The sequence below is a fragment of the Dromiciops gliroides genome, chromosome 2 (genome assembly GCF_019393635.1).
Source record: "Dromiciops gliroides isolate mDroGli1 chromosome 2, mDroGli1.pri, whole genome shotgun sequence".
NCBI lineage: Eukaryota > Metazoa > Chordata > Mammalia > Microbiotheria > Microbiotheriidae > Dromiciops > Dromiciops gliroides.
Genome location: NC_057862.1, coordinates 491,750,666 through 491,774,641, shown reverse-complemented (window position 1 = coordinate 491,774,641; position 23,976 = coordinate 491,750,666). Strand labels below are relative to the sequence as shown.

The 23,976-nt window shown below is 38.7% G+C and overlaps 1 protein-coding gene across 4 annotated transcripts in view; it reads left to right on the top strand.

Moving 5' to 3' along the window:
- Positions 1-23,976, top strand: part of ASAP2 (ArfGAP with SH3 domain, ankyrin repeat and PH domain 2) — a 290,308-nt gene that overhangs the window by 197,249 nt on the left and 69,083 nt on the right. For all 4 annotated transcript variants that reach the window (XM_043983860.1, XM_043983863.1, XM_043983858.1 and 1 more), the window contains 4 exons: positions 3,161-3,248; positions 9,888-9,936; positions 10,024-10,190; positions 13,570-13,703. In XM_043983860.1, coding sequence (XP_043839795.1) covers positions 3,161-3,248; positions 9,888-9,936; positions 10,024-10,190; positions 13,570-13,703 — 438 coding nt within the window. The remainder of the gene's footprint in view (positions 1-3,160; positions 3,249-9,887; positions 9,937-10,023; positions 10,191-13,569; positions 13,704-23,976) is intronic.

The window sequence follows — 23,976 nt, the reverse complement described above, 5'->3', positions numbered from 1 at the left end:
TCAAGAATTGGGTTAGTAGTAGGTTCAGGAAGGATGTGAAAAGACATTTGAGCTTTATTCTGAGACATTTAGAAGTCAGTTGTAAAGGTATAGATTACTAGTGTTCTCCTGCCTGGCCTTTTCTGTGATATTAGTAACAAAAAGGAGGCATTCTCTTTTTCCCTAAATGGTCAGAGACAAAAAAGGCTCATCAACTTTTTATTCTCCTTCCTGCATGACTGGCTTTAATTTTTTAAAAATATATGATCCTCGGCAAGTCAATGAACATTTCCTTCTTTCTTACTCCAATCCCATAGGCTTTAGTTCTATATGACTAGTTTTATCACTTAGACATAGGTAAATAGGATACTTAATTAAGATAGGGTATCCAATTAAGACTAAGCTTAATTGAGATCTGTTTGTCCATAGTTTAGAGTTATGTCCAGAAGTATTTTAAAGATGTTTTTCCCTTAAACTAAATGCTTAATTTAGTGAGACTTTTCTCTATAGAGAGGGAAAAATTGTTTTGTGAACCAGAAGATGGAATAATATAGTTTGGTATTAGTTGGAGCAGGGGGTTCATTGAAATGTTTTATTTTCATTTAAAATGGAATTATTTTCAATTTAAGTTAAATTATTTCAAATTTTAAATATTCCATATTTAACAAGGAACCACTATCCATTCCCTCATTACTATTCCCAGTATATGTGCTATTAGATTATATTTCATGAGTGACTATAGCTGCTCTGAGACACAAAAGGCCATCTTTTTAACACCAACATTCTCCTAATGATATGTGGCAGCAATTCACAAAACACCACAATTTCCAAAGAATCAGAATTTAGGTTTACCAAAGTTATTTGCATGTAAAAATTGGCTTAGACTAGATTATCCAGAAGTATGATCAGAAGGTAGTTAACTGGGGGGCAGCTAGGTGGCGCAGTGGATACACCGGCCCTGGATTCAGGAGTACCTGAGTTCAAATCCAGCCTCAGGCACTTGACACTTACTAGCTGTGACCCTGGGCAAGTCACTTAACCCTCATTGCCCAGCAAAAAAAAAAAAAAAAGAAGAAGAAGAAGGTAGTTAACTGGTCATATGGGGTGAGCAAGAGATAAGAACAGATGGGAATCTTGAGTGCTATGTTGATAACCACAAAATGTTTCATGTCCTAGAAGAAGGCTGCTCCCAGGATGTTGGGTAAGTCATCTGTAGAGGATCTATGGGACAATCTGAACCCAAATCAGAGAGGATGTGAGGCATAGATTAGTTGTGTTCTGCACCAGTGGAGGGAGTATCCTTGTGTATGAGATCATAGATTCCAGGTAGTATACCTCTTTAGGCTAAGCAGATAACAGCAATTAGTATGCAGTCTAATATATTCAGAAACCCCCTATGAGCATAAAGTCTTTTGCAATCTAATAGGAAATAGACAATTGACAGTTTTTACAGATGTCATACACATGCTAAAAGTAACGTGGTGATGAACAATAGGGTAGGGTTACTCTACTGTAGAATAGTGCATTCCTCATTCTATGTGGATGTTGATAGACAATGACTTGTAGAGGAATAGAATGAATCTGGTCTAAGTTTATCTGAATTATGAGAAAGTTCAAAGATCTTCATTGTGGCATTCTAAATAATAATGCCTAAAGGTACAAAGAATGCCTTTAGGTACTTTACAGAACATTTTTTTTTAATTGAGTCAGAAGACAGATATGAATGATCTTGGGGCAGATTACTTCACTTACCTGTGAAGGGAGAGTATACACTCCCTTAGCTATAAAATGGAAGGATTGAACTAAAATGGACCCTTATCTTCTAGGAACCTATTTTAGAGAAGATAAATATTGATACCAGCTGAGACAACTCAGCATAACAGGTCCTGACCACTACTCTTGGAGAGCCTGCAAGATAGAATCTGGGGGAAATTCTCCTGGGTCATTTTATGGGGCATTATGATGTACTTGTATGTGGGAGGGGAGGCTCTCACAGAAATCTCAAGATGTTCAGATAATGTTGGTTTTAAAGGAGTACCAGTTGTTCCAGATAAACAGGATTTTCTTATAGATAAACATGGGATTTTCTCATTTTCTTTCATTTTGTTGGGTGTGGTAGCCAGGGGGTATGTTCTGTTTGAACTTGGCAAAGTCTGGAAATCATTTCCTTTAGCTCCTCCTTAGCAAACCTGGGAGGTGGGTGAAGGGCAGAATAGTATGTTTCACAGAAAGAAATCTTAGTCCATTTTGCTATTTTAAAACGTTTCTTTTTTCTAAATAAAAGTAAATCCTCCTATCCTCCATTCTAGTCGACTAATTATGATGCTTTATGAAAAGGGGAGAAAATAGCTATTTTTGACGCTTTTTTTTTGTTCTGTAGCTAACGTGCGGGAGTAGATGTGTGAATGTGGGGTGTTTTGTTGAAACTTCAGTGACAGAGGTGCTTTGCTTTAAAAGACACCTCTCGAAAGCTTTTTTAGTCTCCAGAAGTATGGATCTGTTATCTGTCATCACTTCAAGAAGAAGAGAAAATTACTTATCTGCCATTTGTGCTCTCTGAAGGCAATAATTATTGCGAGGCGTACTCCTCAGCTTTCTTTCCCTGCTGGGAGTTAGCAGTGTGTTTACATTTATAGATGCATTTTTAATTTAGCCAGAAAAGAGAGGTGAAGGCCTGTGTCAGTCAGTGGCCATTCTACTTCATCAGAAGGTATTAGGACTTAATGACTCTAAAATTGAGCTGCAGGGCATTTCAAACCCAGCCAGGTAAGGCTGGATCCCCTGAGCTGGAATAGACATGCTGATCACACTAACTACTGATAGATATTTGGTTATGGTCACATCTGCTGTTAAGCTTAAACCATATAGAAAAAAAAATATTCACCTTTTGTCTTGAATGCAGATCTTAGATGAGAAGAATCCACAGAAAGGGGCTCTGAACGTGCTTATCTTGTGCTTTCTAGACTTAGCAGGTCCTTGAACCCTGAGACCATGTCCTACTTAAACTTTGTATCCTCTTATTGCTTGCTTGGTGCCCTGTATGTAGTAGTTGCTTAATAAATGTCTTTTTTAAACAATATAATTTATTCTAAGGTTCATTGTAGCAAACTAGAAAAATCCTTTTAAGGACGTGCCTGCTATTAAAGAAGGTTATTTTGTGTTTTCCCTTTTCTTGTCTTAGGCTAACCGTCCTCCTGCGAAGCTCAATCTCTTAACCTGCCAAGTGAAAACAAACCCAGAAGAGAAAAAATGTTTTGACCTCATATCACGTAGGTTTTTCTGAGACCCTTGGGGGATGGGGAGAATCAGCTTGGGAGCTGGGAGAGGAACTTTTTTTGATGTCAGCTTCAAGGCTTCCTATGTTTTGAACAACCTAATACCTTGTTGTTGTTCAGTCGTGTCTATCTTTTTTGTGGCTCCATTTGGAATTTTCTTGGCAAAAATACTAGAGTGGTTTGCCATTCCTTCTCCAGTTCATTTTACAGACGAGGAAACTGAGGCAGAGTTAAGTGGCTTGCCCAGGATTACACAGCTAGCAAGTGTCTGAGGCTGCATTTGAACACAAGGAGATGAGTCTTCATGACTCCAGGTTTGGCACTCTGTCCACTGTGCCACCTACCTTCCCCAACATAATAGCTCTCCCTCTGCAATTCTGGGTGGTTGCTATTTAATCAGACTAAGGTTGTAGACACTAAATTAAAATAGCCACAAGGTTCATTGTTCCTATCGCCTGTAGAAACTACATGTGACGTCATGAAGCATTTGATTCATATTTGTAAATAACAGACAACCCACCAGCCAATGTATTTTAGCAACATGTACTTGCCCCTGAAGGTGGGTAGATAGGAAGTAGTGTGATATTTCAGTCATCCGTGGTCTCATCGTTGTGGATACTGCTCTACTGGCACTGGTTGCAACTTTTCTACAATCTAGTAGATGAATCTATAGGAATTGTTCTGACTTAGTGCAGATGATTATACATAAATATAATTGTAGTTCATTTTTGAAACAAATCAGCATAATTTAATTCTCCCCTTGAAAGAGGATTAGAGACAATTATTTGACAAAAACTACTGAGAAAACTGAAAAACAATTTGGGTGAAGTTAGGATTAAGACCAACATTTTATACTACTTATCACAAGAAGCTCAAAATAGATGTTAAAGGTCACAGTATAAAAAATTAAAGCCCAATTAGGTATCTTTTATAACTATAGCTATAGATAACATTTTAACCAAACAAGGAACAAAGCTAGTCACAAGCTAAAATAATTCAATTTCATAAAATTGAATATATTTTTCATGAACATAATCAGTGCCACTAAGATAAGAAAGGAAACTATTGAAAGAGAAGGGGAAACCCTTGCCTCTAATATCTGATATGGGCCTAATAGTCAAGGAATCTAAATGGAACTAATACAAATCTATAATTCAAAAAGTCATTCACCAGTGCATAAATGCTTATACGATATGCGTAAACAGTTCTCAGAAAAAGAATCTAAAACTATAAACAGCCATATGAAAAATGATTCTTAAATTACTGTGAATCATATATCTCTGGATGAATCTATCAAGCTTGGGTTTAAATCTCAGCTCTAATATTTAATACCTGTATGACCTTGACCAAGACATTTCCTCATCTGTTAAATGAGGGGATTGGACAAGGTAAGAGGTGTCAAATTCAAATAGAAATGGAGCCCACAAATCCATATGAATCCTACACACTGTATATTGACTTGGTTTTTAAATATAATATCATCTATGTTTAATTATATAGATTTTTTTTTTATTTTGTTAAAAATTTCCCAGTTACTTTTGGGGGGGGGTGGATGAGGCAATTGGGGTCAAGTGACTTGCCCAGGGTCACACAGCTAATAAGTGTTAAGTGTCTGAGGCCAGATTTGAACTCAGGTCCTCCTGAATCCAGGGCCGGTGTTCTTTCTATCCACTGTGCCACCTAGCTGCCCCTCCCAGTTACATTTTAATCTGGTTTGGGTCACACTTGGGAGTATTGTTAGCCAAGTGTTTGATATCTCTGGACTGGATGACGCAGAATATTCCTCATGCTTTAAATCTATAGTTCTATGATCATACCTGTGAGCAAGTAATTCCTACTGGTAACTTTTCCCCAAAACCCAAGTGCAAATGTCTAAAAATGATGGCTGTCATCTTGGGCGATCTAAAAGCATTTGCCAGTGCCAGTTTAAGGTAACATTGCAAAAGAGGCCATTATGGAGGCAGCTAGGTGGCGCAGTGGATAGAGCACTGGCCCTGGAGTCAGGAGGACTTGAGTTCAAATCCGGCCTCAGACACTTGACACTTACTAGCTGTGTGACCCTGGGCAAGTCACTTAACCCCAATCGCCTCACTAAAAAAAAAAAAAAAAGAGGCCGTTATGGTCTTTGTTGGATTTCTGCCTCTTTTTTCAGGATCCCTCTTTGTGCTGTCCTGATGGCACATCCAGGTTTTTATCCTGTATATTATTTCTACAGGTTTTTCTTGCCAGGTTTTAATAAGATCATTACACTTTGATTCTTCAGGACTTGGGGAGGATGGGCTCTTAGAAGATTTTTATTAACCCTTTGACAAAGGGATTGACAAATCTTTATGCAGGGATAAAAGGGTGTAATGGAAAGTGCATGGGAGTAGGTATTAAATCATGAGTGACATGGAGAAAAATCAGAGAAACTTGATCCAGATTTAAAGTTAGTAACTTGTGTAACTCTTTGTTACTCTCTTGTAACCCTTTTGTAACTCTCTGTCCTATCTGTACCTCTTACCCCTCTACCCTTGTTGCAAAAATTTCTAAGTCACAGTGCTAGATGAAGAAAACCAAAGTCTCCAAGCCAAAGAAAATAGGTTTATTGAGAAAGGGATCCTATCCCACAATAAAGGCAGTCTCAGGTCTAGGACCCAAAGACTGTGAGCTTCAGGATCCAGTGATATTTATACACAATGACTCCTCTCACAACTTAACACAATCCAAGTAGTACCTATACAATAAGTATGGAATAGGAAGAAAGAAACCACCGGTCAGATATCAGCATAGTCACTTGCCATTTTATATACCCTACTTAAAACAGCTCCATTATTAAGTAACAGGCTCATAACATAGGAAGCCATCTATTAGAATACATCTTTGCCATCTCAGACGATGCCTCTCTTACCCCTATTCTTCTGAGTTGTTTTCTACTTTCAAGGATTTCCACCATATTGCTTTGTGTGACTTTCCAACTTCTCCCTAGCTCTTATTGGTCCCTTTCAGCTCAGAAGTTACTATTTTGGGTATTTAACCTTTAAGTTGATTGGTAGCTATACCTAACCACAACTGGAAGTCAGATAGATGGATTCTAGGTAAATGATAGAGTAGACAAGTTGACAATCAATATAGCATTTGCATTTGCTCCTACCAATATCTATCTTACTTACTTCATTATCATTTGCTTAAGCTACTAAAGAATAAATATTTTAAATCACAGTTTGTAGTCTATAAACGGATTAGTACTACTGTTAGATCACTTGTATCGAAGGGGTGGGGAAAATCTCACACCCTCAAGTCTTTCTCGCTCATCATCAGGAGCAGAGGTTTTTTAACTTTTTGCTCTTAGAACCCCTATATACTCTTTTTTTTTTTTAAGTGAGGCAATTGGGGTTAAGTGACTTGCCCAGGGTCACACAGCTAGTAAGTGTCATGGGTCTGAGGCTGGATTTGAACTCAGGTCCTCCTGAATACAGGGCTGGTACTCTATCCACTGCACCACCTAGCTGCCCCCCCCCATATACTCTTAAAAACTACTGAGGATATCCTTCTTTTGTTTATGTGGGATAATCTATTACTGAATTACTGTATTAGAAATTAAAATGTCCTAGTATTATAAAAATAGTTTCTAGTTCCTGGACTCCCTGAAAGAGTCTTTGGACCATACTTTGAGAACTATTGATCAAAAGGAAAAAGGAATGGAGTTCTAAGATAGTCTTTCACAAGACCCTTTAGTGCTAGAAAAAGAAACCTTAGATGTTGTCTAGGCCAGAGGTTCTTTCTTAGCTTTTTTTGTGTCATGTATTCCTTTGTCACTCTGGTGAAGTCTGTGGACCCCTTCTCAGAATGATGTTTTCCAAAACATAAAATACATAGGATTATAAAAGAAACTCTTTGTATTAAAATACAGTCATCAGAGACCCCAGGTTCAGAACCTCTGACCTAGTCCAGTATTTTATTAATAATCTAGATATTGTCTGATCAGAGCAAGGTACAGTAGGTCTGTCACTTTACTATGTCTATATACTCTTTCTCTCTTAAGTTACTTTGAAATTTCATAAGCTTTTTTTGGATGTTGTATAATACTTTTGACTTCTACATATCTTTTTTCAGGTGAACTGTTTTCTAGCAATTTTTTCCCCATCTTGTATTTGTGTGTGTGTGTGTGTGTGTGTGTGTGGCATTTGGGGTTAAGTGACTTGCCCAGGGCCACACAGCTAGTAAGTGTCATGGGTCTGAGGCTGGATTTGAACTCAGGTCCTCCTGAATCCAGGGCTGGTGCTCTATCCACTGCACCACCTAGCTGCCCCGCCCCCATCTTGTATTTTTTAAGCTGATTTTATGAACCCAAGTTTAAGACTTCACATTTATCCCTAGTGAATTTCATCTTACTAGATTTGGCCCAGTGTTATAGTCTGTCAGGATGTGTTTGGATCCTCCCTTTGTCAAGTCCTCTGTTCCCAGTGCTCTTTCTGCCACACTGCAACTCTTAAAAAGAGAGAGATGAAGAGAGAAAACACACTTCAACGCCCCTGACAGTCAAGTGAGCTTTTCCCTCAATTTATAACTCCTATTATACCTTCACGTAAGGCTGTACCTACTCAGCTAAAAAATTTCAGAGGAATTAGGAATTTGGAGTGGGTTCTTCATGGTATTTCACTGTAAAATTCCTCCTTTCCTTTTCCTCTGCCTTCTACAAGAGATTTCCCATTCTCATTCAGATATAGCCATGGGGACAGGTAGAAATATGGAGAGAGCTCTGGAACATGAAGAGGGATATAAAACCACTGTCCTCTAAAGATTTCATCTCTGTGTCTCAAACCTTTGAGATATGATCCAGATCTAAATTTAGGATTTTTTCTGTAACTCTTTTTTTTTTTTAATCATAAAAGTATTTTTTGTTATTTTCTAGTTACATGTAGAGATAGTTTTCAACATTTTTTTATAAGATTTCTAGTTTCCAATATTTCTCCTTCCCTCCCCAAGACAGCAAGTAATCTGATATAGGTTATATATGTACAATCACATTAAACATATTTCTGCATTAGTCATGCTGTGAAAGAAGAATTAGAGCAGGGGCAGCTAGGTGGCACAGTGGATAGAGCACCGGCCCTGAAGTCAGGAGTACCTGAGTTCAAATCCGGCCTCAGACACTTAACACTTACTAGCTGTGTGACCCTGAGCAAGTCACTTAACCCCAATTGCCTCACTTAAAAAAAAAATTAAAAAAAAAAAAAGAATTAGAGCAAAAGAGGAAAACCTCAGAAAAGAAAAACAAAAAAAATAGTGTGGCTGAACAAGTTGTGGTATATGAATGTAACTCTTTCTTGTACCTTTGCACCCCTCTAGGCTCAGAGGTGTTTTTCTTGCTTCTTTAAAAGGTTTGATCCTATAATCTTAGAGAATTAGAAAGGAACTTAGAGCTCATCTAATTCAACCCCTTTGTTTTATATATGAGGAAACCAAGACCCAGGAAAGGGAAATTGACTTGGCCAAGGTCACATCAAAGGCAGAAACAAAATTCATAGGTCCTTCCTGGCTCTCCAGCTCTTGGTTGTTTAATTTTGATTACTCTCATTTTCATGTACCATACATATGTTGTACTCATTTCGACATAGTATGTGTAAGAAATAATTGATCATTAATTGAGCCTGCATTTTTAATTCCTTCCATATAAATGTTTCCTGCCCCTAACATTGGCTGGTCACTGCCACTCCACCACCCATCTACCCCTTCCACCATTCCCACCTCCACTATTTTTAGGAGTTGGCATTGTTTTTGTCTCTGCCTGTCTCCCTCTCCCTCTCTTTCTATCTGTTTCCCTACTCTTTCTTTCTTTCTTTCTCTCTCTTCTCTCTTTCTCTGTGTCTGTCTCTCCCTGTCTCCCCTGAGCCCCTTTTGTCTCCCCCTCACTTTCTATGTCTTTCTGTCTTCTCTGTCTTTCTCTCTCCACGGCCCCCACTAGATAGCAAAACGAGATTTTTTTTTTAAATTTGTATTATTAAAAATTTTTTGACATAACAGGCTCTTTACTAAATAAGCATTGCTTCCCCATAAAAGTTCATTTGCACAATAGTTTTGAAAGATTGTTGACCTTTGCACTTTTGAAGTATAAAGCATTATCATTCAACTGTCTTATAACTGTATGAAAATGAGTTAGCAGTTCCTATAATTTTGAATTCCTTTAGTGTGCTTTTCTCATAACATTAAAAAAAAAAAATACTAGGCCAGAAAACCCTACGTGATTTTGTTTCATTTTAAAAATTGTTAACAAGACTTTTAATAAAGGTTTTTATGCCAACTACATAAATAGAAGTTTAAAATCAAAGCTTTTTGGCAGATAGTGGCGTAGCATAAACTCATTTTCTGTGAAGATGGTCCCTCTTTGTGTATAGCTTGAATCTTTGGAAGCAGTGCCTATAGGCGTGAGTGGAGCAGTGCAGGTTGGCTCATTTACATTATAAAAGTCAGTTATTACTAGGCAAGGGTAGACATTTGAAGGACATGACGAAGCGTGATTTTATACAAATCATTAATTTTCCAGTACAGAACTAAAATTATTCTCAAGGTTAATTATCAACTATTTTTTTTTTGTAATTATCCATGGATTTAGTGTTTGGCTGTTCAATATATGAAATCTCTCTTGCACAGATGATAGAACGTACCACTTCCAAGCAGAAGATGAACAGGAGTGTCAAATGTATGTTATTTGGGGCTGTGCTTGGGCTTTGGGTGGGGGGTTATAAATTGTTCTTGTAATACATGTAGCTTTTACTGTCGTCTTTAGATGGATGTCTGTGCTACAGAATAGCAAGGAAGAAGCTCTAAATAATGCATTTAAAGGGGATGACAACACTGGAGAAAATAACATTGTCCAGGAGCTGACAAAGGAGATTATATCAGAGGTCCAGAGGATGACTGGAAATGATGTCTGTTGTGACTGTGGAGCACCAGGTACCCCACTATGTTTTAGTTTGTCTTCTACGTGTTTTAAGATTTCATTTTAACAGATCAAAACAGACTTTCTTTGCTTTTTCTTGGGTTGTTATTTTGGTCTGTGTTTTCTTTCACAACATGACATATAGAAATACATTTTGTATGACTCCACATGTATAACTGATATCAAATTGTTTGCCTTCTCCATGAGGGGGGTGGAAAGGAAGGGAGAGAATTTGGAGCTTTGTTTTAAAAACCAATGTTGAAAATTGTTTTCACATGTAATTGGGGGAAAATAAAATACTAAAATACTAAAATTTCATTTTAACTTAGTGGCTCAATTCCTATATGAACACAACAACTTTAGTATACAAAAATGCCTCATATGCGCTTTGCTTAGACCATGTGATTTTGCTTTCCCAGTGTATGATGGGAAATGTTTTCTCAGCAGACAGCAGGAGAGGACACAGAGTGAGAATCATAGAATATAAGAGTTGAGCAATCTGTTGTGACATAGAATGTCTGAACTGGATGGGTCTTTAACACATAGATAGGAATATTAATGGCACCCAACTCCCAGCATAGTTGTAAGAATCAAGTGAAATAATAATTGTAAAGTGCCTAGCATATAGAAAGTGCCATTATTATTTTATAATTAGCAGAGCTAATATTAAAACTTAGATCCTTTGATAGATCAGTGCTCTTCCTGTTATATCAAATGATAGTATTTGTTTTGCTTGACTTTGCTTATTTGTTCATTATTTTTAATTTTGCTTATTTATTTTTTTTTTTGGTGGGGCAATGAGGGTTAAGTGACTTGTCGGGGGTCACACAGCCAATATGTGTCAAGTGTCTGAGGCCAGATTTGAGTCCTCCTGAATCCAGGGCCAGTACTTTATCCACTGGGCTACCTAGCTGCCCCCTAAAATTTTTTTTAATTAATTCAGGCCTGGGGATTTGGGTGGGAAAGGGGGGCTAGCTGGTGTATTTAAGTGCTACCCCTTCTAAAAAGAAATGGTGGCCATTCCAAAAAAATGCACAAAAAAGAATCTATACAGAACAGAGTCACCATTTTCTACACAATCCTCATTTTATATTCTATTGTAGAAATACCTAAGAGTTTTTTGTGTTAATTTCAGAATATTTTTAAGAAAGCCGCACTGATTTTTTTTTTAATCCTACAATATGTTAATCAAAGGAGATCTGAAATAGTGTGAAATCTGAAGTAAGGGGACCTGGATTTGAATCTTTGCTCTAGGCCTTTTACTACCTACTTATATGACCTTTGGGCAATCACATCTTCTCTCTAGACTTCATTATCCTCATCTGTAAAAGTAAGGGGTTGGAGGCAGCTACCTGGCACAGTGGATAAAGCACCGGCCCTGGATTCAGGAGGACCTGAGTTCAAATCTGGCCTCAGACACTTGCCACTTACTAGCTGTGTGACCCTGGGCAAGTCACTTAACCCGCATTGCCCTGCAAAAAGACAAAAAAAAACAAAACAACAACAAAAGTAAGGAGTTGGACTTGATGACTTTTATCTATGAAGGCACAATTCTACATTAATGATGGAATCATTAGTAAACTCCAAAAATCCTATTCCCAAAGACCTTGTAGTCATAGGATAATAGACTTAGACTTAGAAGGGATCTTAGAGGCCACCTCCTTTATTTTAAGGTGAGGATGCTGAGGCAACTCAAGCTTGCTGAAATGACTCCCCTAAGGTCATACATGTAATGTTAGGGATGGGTTCTGAATCTCATTCCTCTGACTTCCAGTCCTATGCTTGACTGGCACATAGTAGGAGCTTAGTGACTCATTCTTCAATTGATTTTTGTTTTGTTTTGAGGTATATTTGTTTGTTAGGAAGTATAAGTGGGAAAAGAATTTACTGCTTAGCAAAACTAGACCGTCTGAAAAGAGCTGTTGCTTTTAGACATCTTCCTCACCTACCCCCCATAGAAGTATACCTTCCTTTATAAAGTAGATATGTTCCTGAAAAAGTGCTTGTAAATAATATTGTTGTATATATTTTTAAAACTACTCAAGACTCTTGCCCTTCTTGTTTTTGCAATCCCAGTAATATAAACTCAAATATCTATCCCTTTATGTTTCCAATGACTAGGAAGTTCTTTGAATACATTCAAAGAATCACAAAACTTTAAAAAACTGGAAGTGAGCTCTCTGGCAACATGACAGTAATGACTATGATGCTAATGATGATCAGAATTGGTGATAACTAATGTTTATGTATCAGTTTAAAGTGTGAAAAGTGCTTTGTATATGTTAGCTCATTGAATTGCCTTCATTCCCTTTTGCCTATTTCTGACCAGGATATGCTTTCTCTAAGAGTGGTGCAGGGAGGAAAGAGAATGTCTGAGATAGATATGGATGTGTTTATATACACGTCTCTGTAGCCCACCTTAAGAGGTTTTACAGATTAAATATTGGACAGACGGACGGACGGATGGATGATGGGGGGTGGGTGGATAGATAATGAATCCTTCATTAGGTATGAGAGATATCTAATTACAGTGTGAAGAATACCAAGTTTGGAGTGGGGAAAGTTGGAGTCTTGACACTATTATGAGCTATTTCTGTAATGCTAGACAACTCAATTGACCTCCTTAACCCTCAGTTCCACCTGCCATAATTTTGGATTTGTTGGAAGAATAACATGTGAATCAAGTTAGATAGTATATATGGGGAAAAATGTTTAAAAAAAAAAAGAAAAAATGTTTTGTAAATAGTGAAGTCCCATAAAAATGTATAGTTGTATAATTATAGGTGTTCATCTCTAAGTTCAGGAGAATGAAAGCTCATGGAGGGCAGCAACTACCTTTCATTTTTGGCTCTATATTCATAGGACCATAGACTCATAGATTAAGTTTTTTTTGTTTTGGGGGGGTTTTTTGTTTGGTTTTTTGCAAGGTAGTGAGGGTTAAGTGACTTGCCCAGGGTCACACAGCTAGGGCTCATAGATTTAGATCTGAAAAGGGCCTTACTTGTCATCTGGCCCAACCTCCTCATTTTACAGATGAGAAAACTGAGTCTCAGGGAAGGAAGTTGAAGTGACTTTCCCAGGGTCACACATCTAGTAAATGCCTGAGAAGCATGGGTTGGATTCTCCCTGACTCTAAGACTAGCTCTATCCTCTATGATATCTAGATGTCTAAGAGACTACCCTGCAAATACCAAATGATTACTACATATTTTTTAATTGAATTAGAGTGCCTAGATGGGTTGGGGATAGAAACAAGTTGGGGAGCACTATGCTCAACAGTTACATAGTAGACTACCTAAACGGGATAGGTAACCATGCTGTTTGCCCACAAGGCACTCAAACTTCTTTTATTACTTACATCATGTAGTTAACCTTGTTTCTTTTATCTGGCAGATCCTACCTGGCTTTCCACAAATCTGGGCATTCTGACATGCATCGAGTGTTCTGGGATCCATCGAGAGCTTGGTGTTCACTACTCGAGGATGCAGTCCCTCACGTTGGATGTGTTAGGAACCTCTGAGCTTCTGGTAACTAGCAGGTCTTTGATTTCAAAGAGGAAAATGTGTTGAGTCAGATGCAGGTTTTTGGTCTTTGTATTTCATTGTCCTTCCATTCTTTAGAATTTCAGGAAAGAGGTTATAAATTTGAGGCAGCCTTGAAGTTATTATAAACATTTTTCAAATTCCTTATTCTTTACCAACTCACATTTCCTTGCTGACACTTGGGACAGATTTTGTCATGAAGCTGATTCTCTTAAATAAGATGGCTGCTGAAACCCAGCTCCCATTTTTAGGAAGGAGGTTAAGGAGGCTTATTATAGAAAGGGCAGGATAGTGTAGAACTCTGGGCATCTGGAATCACAGTATTAAAGCATCAAGTGACTTGAAGGGATAATTTGGTCTAGTACCCTCTACCTACTGGTGGAACAGCCTCCTTACCTGAGAGGTGAAGTTACTTGTGTAATATCAAAAAGCTGGTTAAGTGGCAGGACTAAGACTCAAACCCAGGGCTTCTGAATCTCTTGACTCCAAGTCTAGTGTGCTTTCCACACTGTAAGGTTCTGCTGCAGAAGAATGAGGCAGTTACCTAAGTTCCTACAAACTTAGCTTTTTTAATAGGCAAATATATCCAACTGGCTCCTCTTAATTTCCGAATCATAGAATGTTAAAGTTGGAAGAGACCTTAGAGCATACACCCCTCCCAGCCACCTCCGCTATTCTGTAGTTGAGAAAACTGAGGCTAAGAGAAGCTAAGTTACATCGTAATTTATAGATACAAGACTCAAACCAAGGTCATTTGACTCAAAATCCTGGTCTTTTTGCACTCCAGATTTCTGCCTCCCATGATGCTGCCCTTTAATTGCGTGTTAGTTATAACTTGTTTTTTAGTGTTTGAGTTGCCTGATAAGTCTTTCATTCTTGGTTCAGAGACATAGTACATGCATGATGATGAGGATGAGTACCATGGTGGTGGTGATGACGATGAGGAGCATAAGGATGATGACAGCACATAGCTTTTCTGTAATTTAAGCTAAAAGGTTTCCAGAGTGCTTTACAACTATCACCTCATTTTATCTTCCTAACAACATTGTGAGGAAGGTGTTATTATTATCACCACTTTATAAATATGGAAACTGAGATTGAGATGGGTTAGGTGACTCACCCAGGGTCACACAGCTAGTAAGTATGTGAAGCTAGATTTGAACTGGTCTTCCTGATTCCAGATCCAGCCCCCCATCCAAGCATCACCTTGCTGCCCCAGTGCTGCACTTATGATGGATGGTGGTTGCAGTGCTCTGGCTTTTCAACAGTTTCCTCTAGAATGACCAGGTTTTAGCCTAGTCAAATGACTAGTTATTTATGGAGACAGGTGGCATAGTAGATATACTTGGAATCAGGAAAACCTGATTTCTAATCCCATGTCATACACTTAATAGCTTGGTAAGTCACTTTATTTCCCTATGTTTCAGTTTCTCATATATAAAATAGAGATGATGATGATGATGATGATAAAAATAACTCTTCATAGGGTTGTTGGAAGGATCCAGTGAATTAACATATGTAAAGTGCATTGCAGAATAAAGTGCTGTATAAGTGCTAGCAATCATTTTTATATAATTAATATCATTTTTACTTATGCTGTTCCCTTGGATTGCCTTGCTAATGAGATCTAGTCAGATGCTTTCAAAAATGACAATGGATGAGTTTGTTGAGACTGGTATACATGATTTTTTTTTCCTTTGAGGCTATAAATATTAAGTGGATATTGACTTTCATTGATTTTAATGTCAAGATTAATTGACCTGAAAGGAAAGCATTTACTGAGGCAAAGCTGAAGTCAATAATACCCTCATGGGACAATAAATCTTGTTGCCCAGATCACGAGGCCAGAGTGCACATATGTAGAGTACATTTTCAGCTGCCTTGTTGAACTTCCAGTATGTCTCAGGATTCCCTTCATGGCCTGGAAGATGGGGGAAGGAAGGAAGGAAGAAAGAGAGAGAGAGAGAGAGAGAGAGAGAAAGAGTTAGATGTTTGGTAAAACTTCTAAGTTCCTCCTACTGAGCCTGTAAATGTTTGTGCTTTATTCATTGAAGTGGAAAACTTTTCACTAGACTTGGTCCCAGGTATGCAGTGTGTAGTTTCTTTTTTTTTTTTAAGATTATTCAATCAGTCATGCAAAATAACAATAAAAATAAGTAACATTTATGTATCACTTTAAGGCTTGCTTGAGCAAATGCTTTATAAATATTATCTCATTTTATCCTCACAAAAACCCTGGGAGGTAGGTGATGTTATTTTCATCCCTATCTTGCAGGTGTTACATGAAGCCAGATCAGAACTCAGGTTTTTCACACTCCAAGTCCCATGCGCTATCCACCTAGCTGCCTCTAGCAGTAACTTATATTTTACGTGTTACAGCTACATATGGGGTCAGCTGGGTTGGTACAGTGATGTAGCTAGATGGCTCAGTGGTTAGAGTGCCAGGCCTGGATTCAGGAACTCTTCTTCCTGAGTTCAAATGTGGCCTCAGACACTTACTAGTTGGGCAAGTCATTTGACCCTGTTTGCCTCAGCTTCCTTGTCTACAAAATGAGCTGAAGAAGAAAATGACAAACCACTCCAATATCTTCACCAAGAAAACCCCAGATGGGGTCACCAAGAGTTAGACACAACTGAAACAACTTGACAACAAGATACATATATAAATATGAACATTTACATGTACATGAGATTATAGATTTAGGGCTGAAAGGGGCCTGTGGTCATCTCATTTAATTAATTAATTTGATTTATTTTTTCAGGGCAATGGGGGTTAAGTGACTTGCCCAGGGTCACACAGCTAGTAAGTGTCAAGTGCGAGGCTGGATTTGAACTCAGGTACTCCTGAATCCAGGGTCAGTGCCAGTGCTTTACCCACTGTACCACCTAGCTGCCTCATTTAATTTTAATTTTTCATTGTAAAAACCTGGCTCAAAAAAGTTAAATGACTTGCCCGAGGGCATACTATACAGGTAGTTTGTAAATAGCAGAACTAAGGTTTGAACCCAGGTCCCCAGACTCCAAAATTATTCTTCTTTCTACTGTACTACCTAGTCTGTCAATATGTATAAGCCTATGAAAAGCAATCTAATGGATAAAACCCTGTACTTAGAGTCTGTAAGACCTGGTTGAAATCCTGCCTCTGCTGCCACCTGTGTTGTTACATGATCTCTGTGGTCCTCAAGGAACTTGCTAAGATTTAGGTGCTAAGTTTTAGATGGTTTCTGTAATGATTGGAATGACGCCACCTGCTGGAGACTTACTGTAGAAGAGTTCCGTCCATGAAGCGAAGGTCTTTGAGGGCAAGACCAGGAGTCTTTTCTTTGGCGTCAGGAAGTGACGCAGGCTAGTGAGAGGAAGCAGGAAGAGACTGGCGCTCGGTCTCATGCTTTTCCTTTGGACTCTGGTGGAGAGCGGAGCTAGAAATGTGCTCTCCCTTTAATAGATAGGAATCTAGGCCTTTCTCTCTCTTTACCAAATTCTTATTCTCCTTAATAAATGCTTAAAAGTCTAACTCTTGCTAAAGCTTATAATTTATTGGCGACCACTCATTGGATATTTTAGACAGACTAGCTAGAATTTTTTCCCTTAACATTTCCCATGGGCATTGGTTCAAGGGAGTTGCCACGTGGACTAAATCACAAATCTTTGAGGTATCACCCTGAATGCACATAGCTATATTATCTACTTAGACTAATAATAATAACTTCTTAGAATAATAATTGCTTGCTTATAACTGTAACATTTTCTTCACGCTGCCCATGATGCATAGAACAAATATGCTTACCTTAGAAATGAGGAAATCGGGGGCAGCTAGGTGGTACAGTGGATAAAGCACTGCCCTTGGATTAAGGAGGACCTGAGTTCAAATCCAGCCTCAGACACTTAACACTTAAGTAGCTTTGTGACCCTGAGCAAGTCACTTAACCCTCATTGCCCTGCAAAAATTAAAAAAACAAAAAAGAAATGAGGAAATTGGCAAATAATCTGAAGACCCATTTTCTATCGTTATCTAAGCCTCTTTCCTTAACAAAGCTCCAAACAGATCAGTGAACAGAGAAGTATAAAGATGAAGTCACTTACCCATGTCCAGGTGACTTTTAAGTTTCAGACTTAGGACTCTAACCCATGTTTCATGAGTCCAAGTTCTAGGGTCTTTCCCCTACACTGCCTCAAAGTGGATGATATAAGATCATGCATCACTCTTCACTATTGATCAGTCATTTCAGTCATGTCTAACTCTCCATGTCCCTATTGGGGGTTTTCCTGGCAAAGATACCAGATTGGTTTGCCATTTCCTTCTCCAGCTCATTTTACAGATGAGGAAACTGAGGCAGACAGGGAGTTACCCGGGGTCACACAGTTAGTAAATATATGAGACCCCATTTGAACTCGGGTCTTCCTGACTTCAAGTCTGGCACTCACTCCACTGCATCACCTAGCTGCTCCCAGTGCCAGACACTGTGCTAAGGATACAAATGCAAATAAAAGCAAAGACCATCCTTGCTTTAAAGGAACTTAGAATATCATGGGGAAAACTATACACAAGAGGAAGCAGTAAAAGGCAGAGGGAAAGTACCCAACCCAAAGCAGTCCAAAGGCAGTATGGCTGGTGAGAAATGTAGAGACCCTGGAACCCATGACTCTGCCCTCCAGTCAGAAGGTCCCATCAGAAGGCCACAGGGTACTGATGAGTTGTGAGAACCAAACAGATTCAGTGTCATGGATAATGAGATTTCTCAATTATCCATTTCCTAGGAAAGGAAGGCATTATGGAGAGTTCCCAAGAAGTCCAAAAGCAGTGGAGCTGATGGGAAATGGGGAGTGCCATTTATATTTAATTCCTAAAACTACTGGAGGAATTAAGTGACTTCGAAATAATTCATTTAAGGAGGGGAGAATAAAATTCAGCACTTAAAATAGAGCATGACAAATCTCTTTGACCATTTATTTAACCTACATGAATTCCTCTCCCCCCTCATCCCCCACCTCAGTCCTTCCCACTACTGTTCCAACCCCTTGGCCATCCAGTTATGATTTGGGATATAACTAGATTCCTGTTTCTTAGAAAACATAATTAAAATAGAACTATCAGGTCCACAGTGCCCTTTACATGTATCATCTCATTAAAGCCTCACAACAATAGCTGAAGTAGCAACTGCAGGTCTTATCATTTCCTTTCTTATAGATGGAGCCTGGGGTTAAGAGAGGTGCAGTGACTTGCTAGCAATGGCACAGCCACTAATCTCATTATCAGGCTTCCAGCCCAGTTCTTCCCAATTCCAGTTCTAATGTTTTATCCATGATACCATGCTGCTTCTCCCAACTATAAGATTTGGAAATGACCTTAGGGATCCTTTAGTTCAACTTCACTTCACACAAAGGGAAACGGAGTTAAAATGATTTGCCCAAAGTCACCCATCAGCTCAGTAGCAGAGCCACAAATTAAACATACATTTCCTGCTCTAAGTTAAATGTTACTCGTACATTTCAACTGCCCCAGAAACCTAACTGATGAGTGGTCTTAAATTTAGATCCTGTTACCTACAATTGGGCAAAATATTCCATAGGGGGGAAAAGGGATGAGCTATGTCTGATTTGAAAGGAAAATGAGATTGCTTGTAATTCCTTCAAATCTCATTTACTTTTTCTCCTCTATGGATAATACAGAAACTCAAGCTGCAGTCAACTCAACTATTATGAACGGGAAAAATAGCAGAGCCTGGCTAATTAGAATCTGAAAATAATTCCCAAACCTAATTTCTATCATTGTCTGTCTAAGCCTCTTCTCCAATCATGTGTCCTGCTGGATCAGCTCACAGAGGAACCAAGTGGATTCAGGTACACCTAGGTGTCATAGTCAGTACAGTGCTGAACCTGGAGTCAGGAAAACCTGAGTTCAAATCTAACCTCAGATACTTACTAGCTTTGTATTCATAGGCAAGTCATTTAACTTCTGTTTTTAACTTAATTTCCTCATCTATAAAATGGGGGTATTAGTAGCCTCTCTCCTATGGGAATTGTGAGGATTAAGTGAAATATTTTTAAAGCGCATTGCAAACCTTAAAGCTCTGTGAAAATGTTAGTGGCTATTATCATCATCATCATTATTATTATTATTATTTCCTTCATAGCATCTGTTTCTTTTCTTTCCTGGATCCTACATGCAACCCCACTGCCTGGTAGGTAGAGTAGGGTGAAGAATTAGGCTTAAGGAAGACAGGTAGTGTGAGGTCAGGGCTGAGACCTGGTGGGATCCACAGCTGCCCTCCCTGAAACATTAGCAAATGCATAGGCACAACTGGGGCCAGGAGCAAGTAAACCACATCTGTAATCTCTGCTAGAAGCGAAGACCCAACCCCACAAGGGGGTGTACTAAGGTTGTGGAATGTTACATTGTGTCCACCTTTGTCTCACATATACCATTTGGGGGCACTGACTTGAACAAAGCACTACTCCTGTCAGTTCGTGCTTTGGTGTTGTGTCAAGTCAACTCAGGATGTGTTTATCAAGCACAGATAACGTTAAAGTTATTGTGCTGAGACACTGTCTGGTTATGCGCTATAAAACCTGCTCTCTGCCTTCACATTTCTGAAAATCCTGTTGCTCTTTGTGAGATGGATTTCTTGCTTGCTTGCTTTTAGGTAGAGTGAATTCATTCATGTGGGTACTCCTGATCCAAGAGCAGATAGTGATGCTTCCATGCCTTGCTGGGCAACATGAGGGGATTTGGAAGGGACCTTAGAGATCACCCCCTTTTGCTTTATAGATAAGGAAACTGAGTTTCAGATAGCTGAAATGACACCCACAGTCACAGAACTTGTTAGCTACAGAGCCAGAATTTGAAGCCATATGTCCTGACTCCAAATACAGTGCTCTTGGAGCAGCTAGGTGGCTCAGTAGATAAAGTACCAGCCCTGGATTCAGGAGGACCTGAGTTCAAATGCAGCCTCAGACACTTGACACTAGCTGTGTGGCCCTGGGCAAGTGACTTAACCCTCATTGCCCCACAAAATGAATGAAGGAATGAATGAACAAGTGAACGAGTGGATGAATGAATAAATAGATAAATAAATAAGTGAATAGGCTCCCCCAAATACAGTGCTCTTTCTATTACCCTTTCCTCTAAACAAATTTATGAATTGGGGTGACAAGGAAAATTGTTAATTGTGGCTAGTCTTCTGATAATAAATCTCTCTCCAAAATTAGCTAGGCTGGTACCTGGACTTCAGCAGATGTGCATTATATTTCTGGGTCCATGCTTGAAGCTTTTTCAGTTTTTCAGTAATGACTAGAGTTTGCCCCCTGCCAGCCTAGCCTTCCACGATTCAGACTGGGCTGTTGCTTCAGAGGGAAGTATCTGAAGTAGGAGAGAGAGAGCTTGTGGGACCAAATCTCCTGTCTCATCTGTACAGTGGACTGGTCCACTTAGACAGTCTGCTTCACGGGATTGTTATGAGAAAAATGCTTCATTAATCTTTGAAATGCTATAGAAATGACAGCTATGTTTTAGAGATTTAAGTATTCAAATAAATGTTTATTGCATTGAGTTTACATCTTTTGTTCATCCAAGGAGATAATATCCCATCTCTTTACCATACCCTACATCAGATATGACCATATTAATATAATCCCTACCACACTCTACCACTACCCCCTAAAAAGTAAATAAGACTAGATATTTACTTACAAAAAAGCAACATTGCATAGTGGATACAGGGCCAGTCTTGGACTCAGGAAAACCTGGGCTCAGGTCCAGCCTCCCAGCCTCTGATATAATACTTAACTATGCAATAGTGGCCAAGTCAGTTAACTAATAATAATCTCTTGTGCCCCCAGGTAACTCTCCAAGACTATAAGTTACAGTTGAGTTGCTGGCGTACATCAGTGGAGGTGGTTCCATACTAGGTATTTCCCTGCACTGATGAAATCCTAAGCCCAGACAAATAAATGAATGCTCTTTGACAATTATAAAGCTTTTGTTTGTTTGTTTAGAATCGGATGACTAAAAGGGACTTACCTAAATCATGCAGTGCATAGCTCAAACAGGGTAGCTATGTCTATCAATTCCAAAAGCAATAACAGTATGAAAAGAGATTCCACAAACATCTAGTTGTGGGTGTTTATGAAACTGATGTAGGGTGCCTATCAACAATATACAAGATGATGCTTAAGATCCCAGAGAAGTGATAACACCAAGGCCTCCTTCTGGCTTTTCCTTCCACAGAGGTTAGTGTTCTGCAGTTGTTAATTAAACTTTCCTGAATCCCCCAGTGAACAAAATTTTAAGTGTGGTTCAATAGTAAATGACTTTGCTAAGGTCACATTGTCAGTAATATAAGGAGAAAACAACCCACCAGAGTTTAGGTTCCAGGTTTTCTTACTAAATCCTTAGAGCGCTTACCATTTTTAATGGAACTTGCCAGGGTTATTGCAGTCATCATAAATGAAATTAGGGGAGCCATTGAGAAAGCATCAGGACCACAAGCAAGACTTGGTTTGATTGCTTTTTCCATTTCTGGTTGGCAATACATTCCTAAATAAACAGATGCATCACTTGTGTTTGCCCATCTGTTCTCACCATATTCCTCATTATTAGCTTTCTTGACTGTAATCTCTTATGGTTTTTTTTCCTGGTCTTGGGTCCAAACATGATTTGGTGGAATGATGCATGTTGTAGCCATCTTCATTTTATTTAGAAAGGTATGTTTTTCATTTCTAGCTGAGATTATTTCAGGCATCCAACCAGAGAGAAATTTTCTTAGTCTCCTGCTGTTAGAATCACTTATGATAATAATATAAGCAACTATGGGTAACATTTATATAGCACTTACTACGTGCCAGTTGCTTTATAAATATTATCTCACTGATCTTCACAATAACTCTGGGAGGTAGATGCTATAATTATCTCCATTTTTCAGATGAGGATAGTGAGGCAAAACAGAGGTTAGGTGACTTTTGTAGGGTCATACAACTAGTGAGTGTCTGAAACTCGATTGGAACTCAAGTAGTCCTGACTCTGAGCACAGTGCTCTATTCATTGTTCGACCTACCTTCTTATCCAAGTGAATGAGGTAATGGTAGTTCAATTACTAAAGTATCCTACTGTAATGGGTGTGTGTGTGTGTGTGTGTGTATTTTCCCTTCTACCTTCCAACTAAAATCCAACTCTTTTGTTATGCCTCATCCTTGTTTTGGATGGGATCCTGATTCTCGAAGGCTGTGTTGCAGCAGACTGCGGACTCTGTCTGGCTTATGAGTCTCTGAGTACAGACTTAATGTCATATAAGGACCAGACTATCTGGATTCAGAGAAGTTCATCATTACCAAGTGGACTACAGTGCTCAGTTATTAGAGAACTTGAAATATGTATTGGGGAAGGGAATTCACATACCAACAAAATTACAGATCCATGAAATCATGAATCTGGGGGAAAGAAAGATGGGTGGGCAAGGGGGAATTGGCAATTGTAAATACTTTCAATCATAGCAACTTAAAGTTCTCAGGCATGGGTCATCTATTATTCAACAAAACCAAATCTTGTTTTTGTAGAGTTGATCATAAGCATAGGTTTTTGTTTCTATGCTTAAAATCATAAAAGAGGTAAAGACATTCCAAGGACTTTCAGTCTCTTCATTTATAAAATCAAAAGTGTTAAACTAGATATCTTAAGTTCTTTTCAATCCTTGCATTCCTCAGTTTTGTGACTCTGAATGTTAGTACTAAGTAATGACCAGGGATCACCTAACATTTTTTTTTTCAGTGAGGAAGCAGAATCCCAGAGAGAGGAAGTCATTTGCTCAAAATTACTAGTGATTTATTTAACATAGAAGAATCAGTAAATTCAAAAAGAATCTATCATTTTTACTTACAATACACATTTATGAAGTGCTTTAAAGTGTTTTCCTTACAACAATCCTGAGTTGGGCACTGCAAATATTCTCAATTTATAAATGAGAAAAATAACCAGCACAGGGACTAAGTGACTTACCCCTGGTGACACGGCTCAACAGCAGAGCTGCGATTCGAATCCTCAGTCTTCTAAGCTAATAGCCAATACTCTTTCCACCACCCCATATTGTCTCTCAGTTCCCACTTCATAGGATACCATCAGAAATGGTTGAAATGAAAAAATAAAATCATAAAATCCTTGCCCTTGAAGATATTACACTCTCATAATCAAGTCAAATCAGGTTCATGAGCAGCTCCTCGTCACCTACTTTGTGACAAACATTGTGCTAAGCATTGGGGATACAAA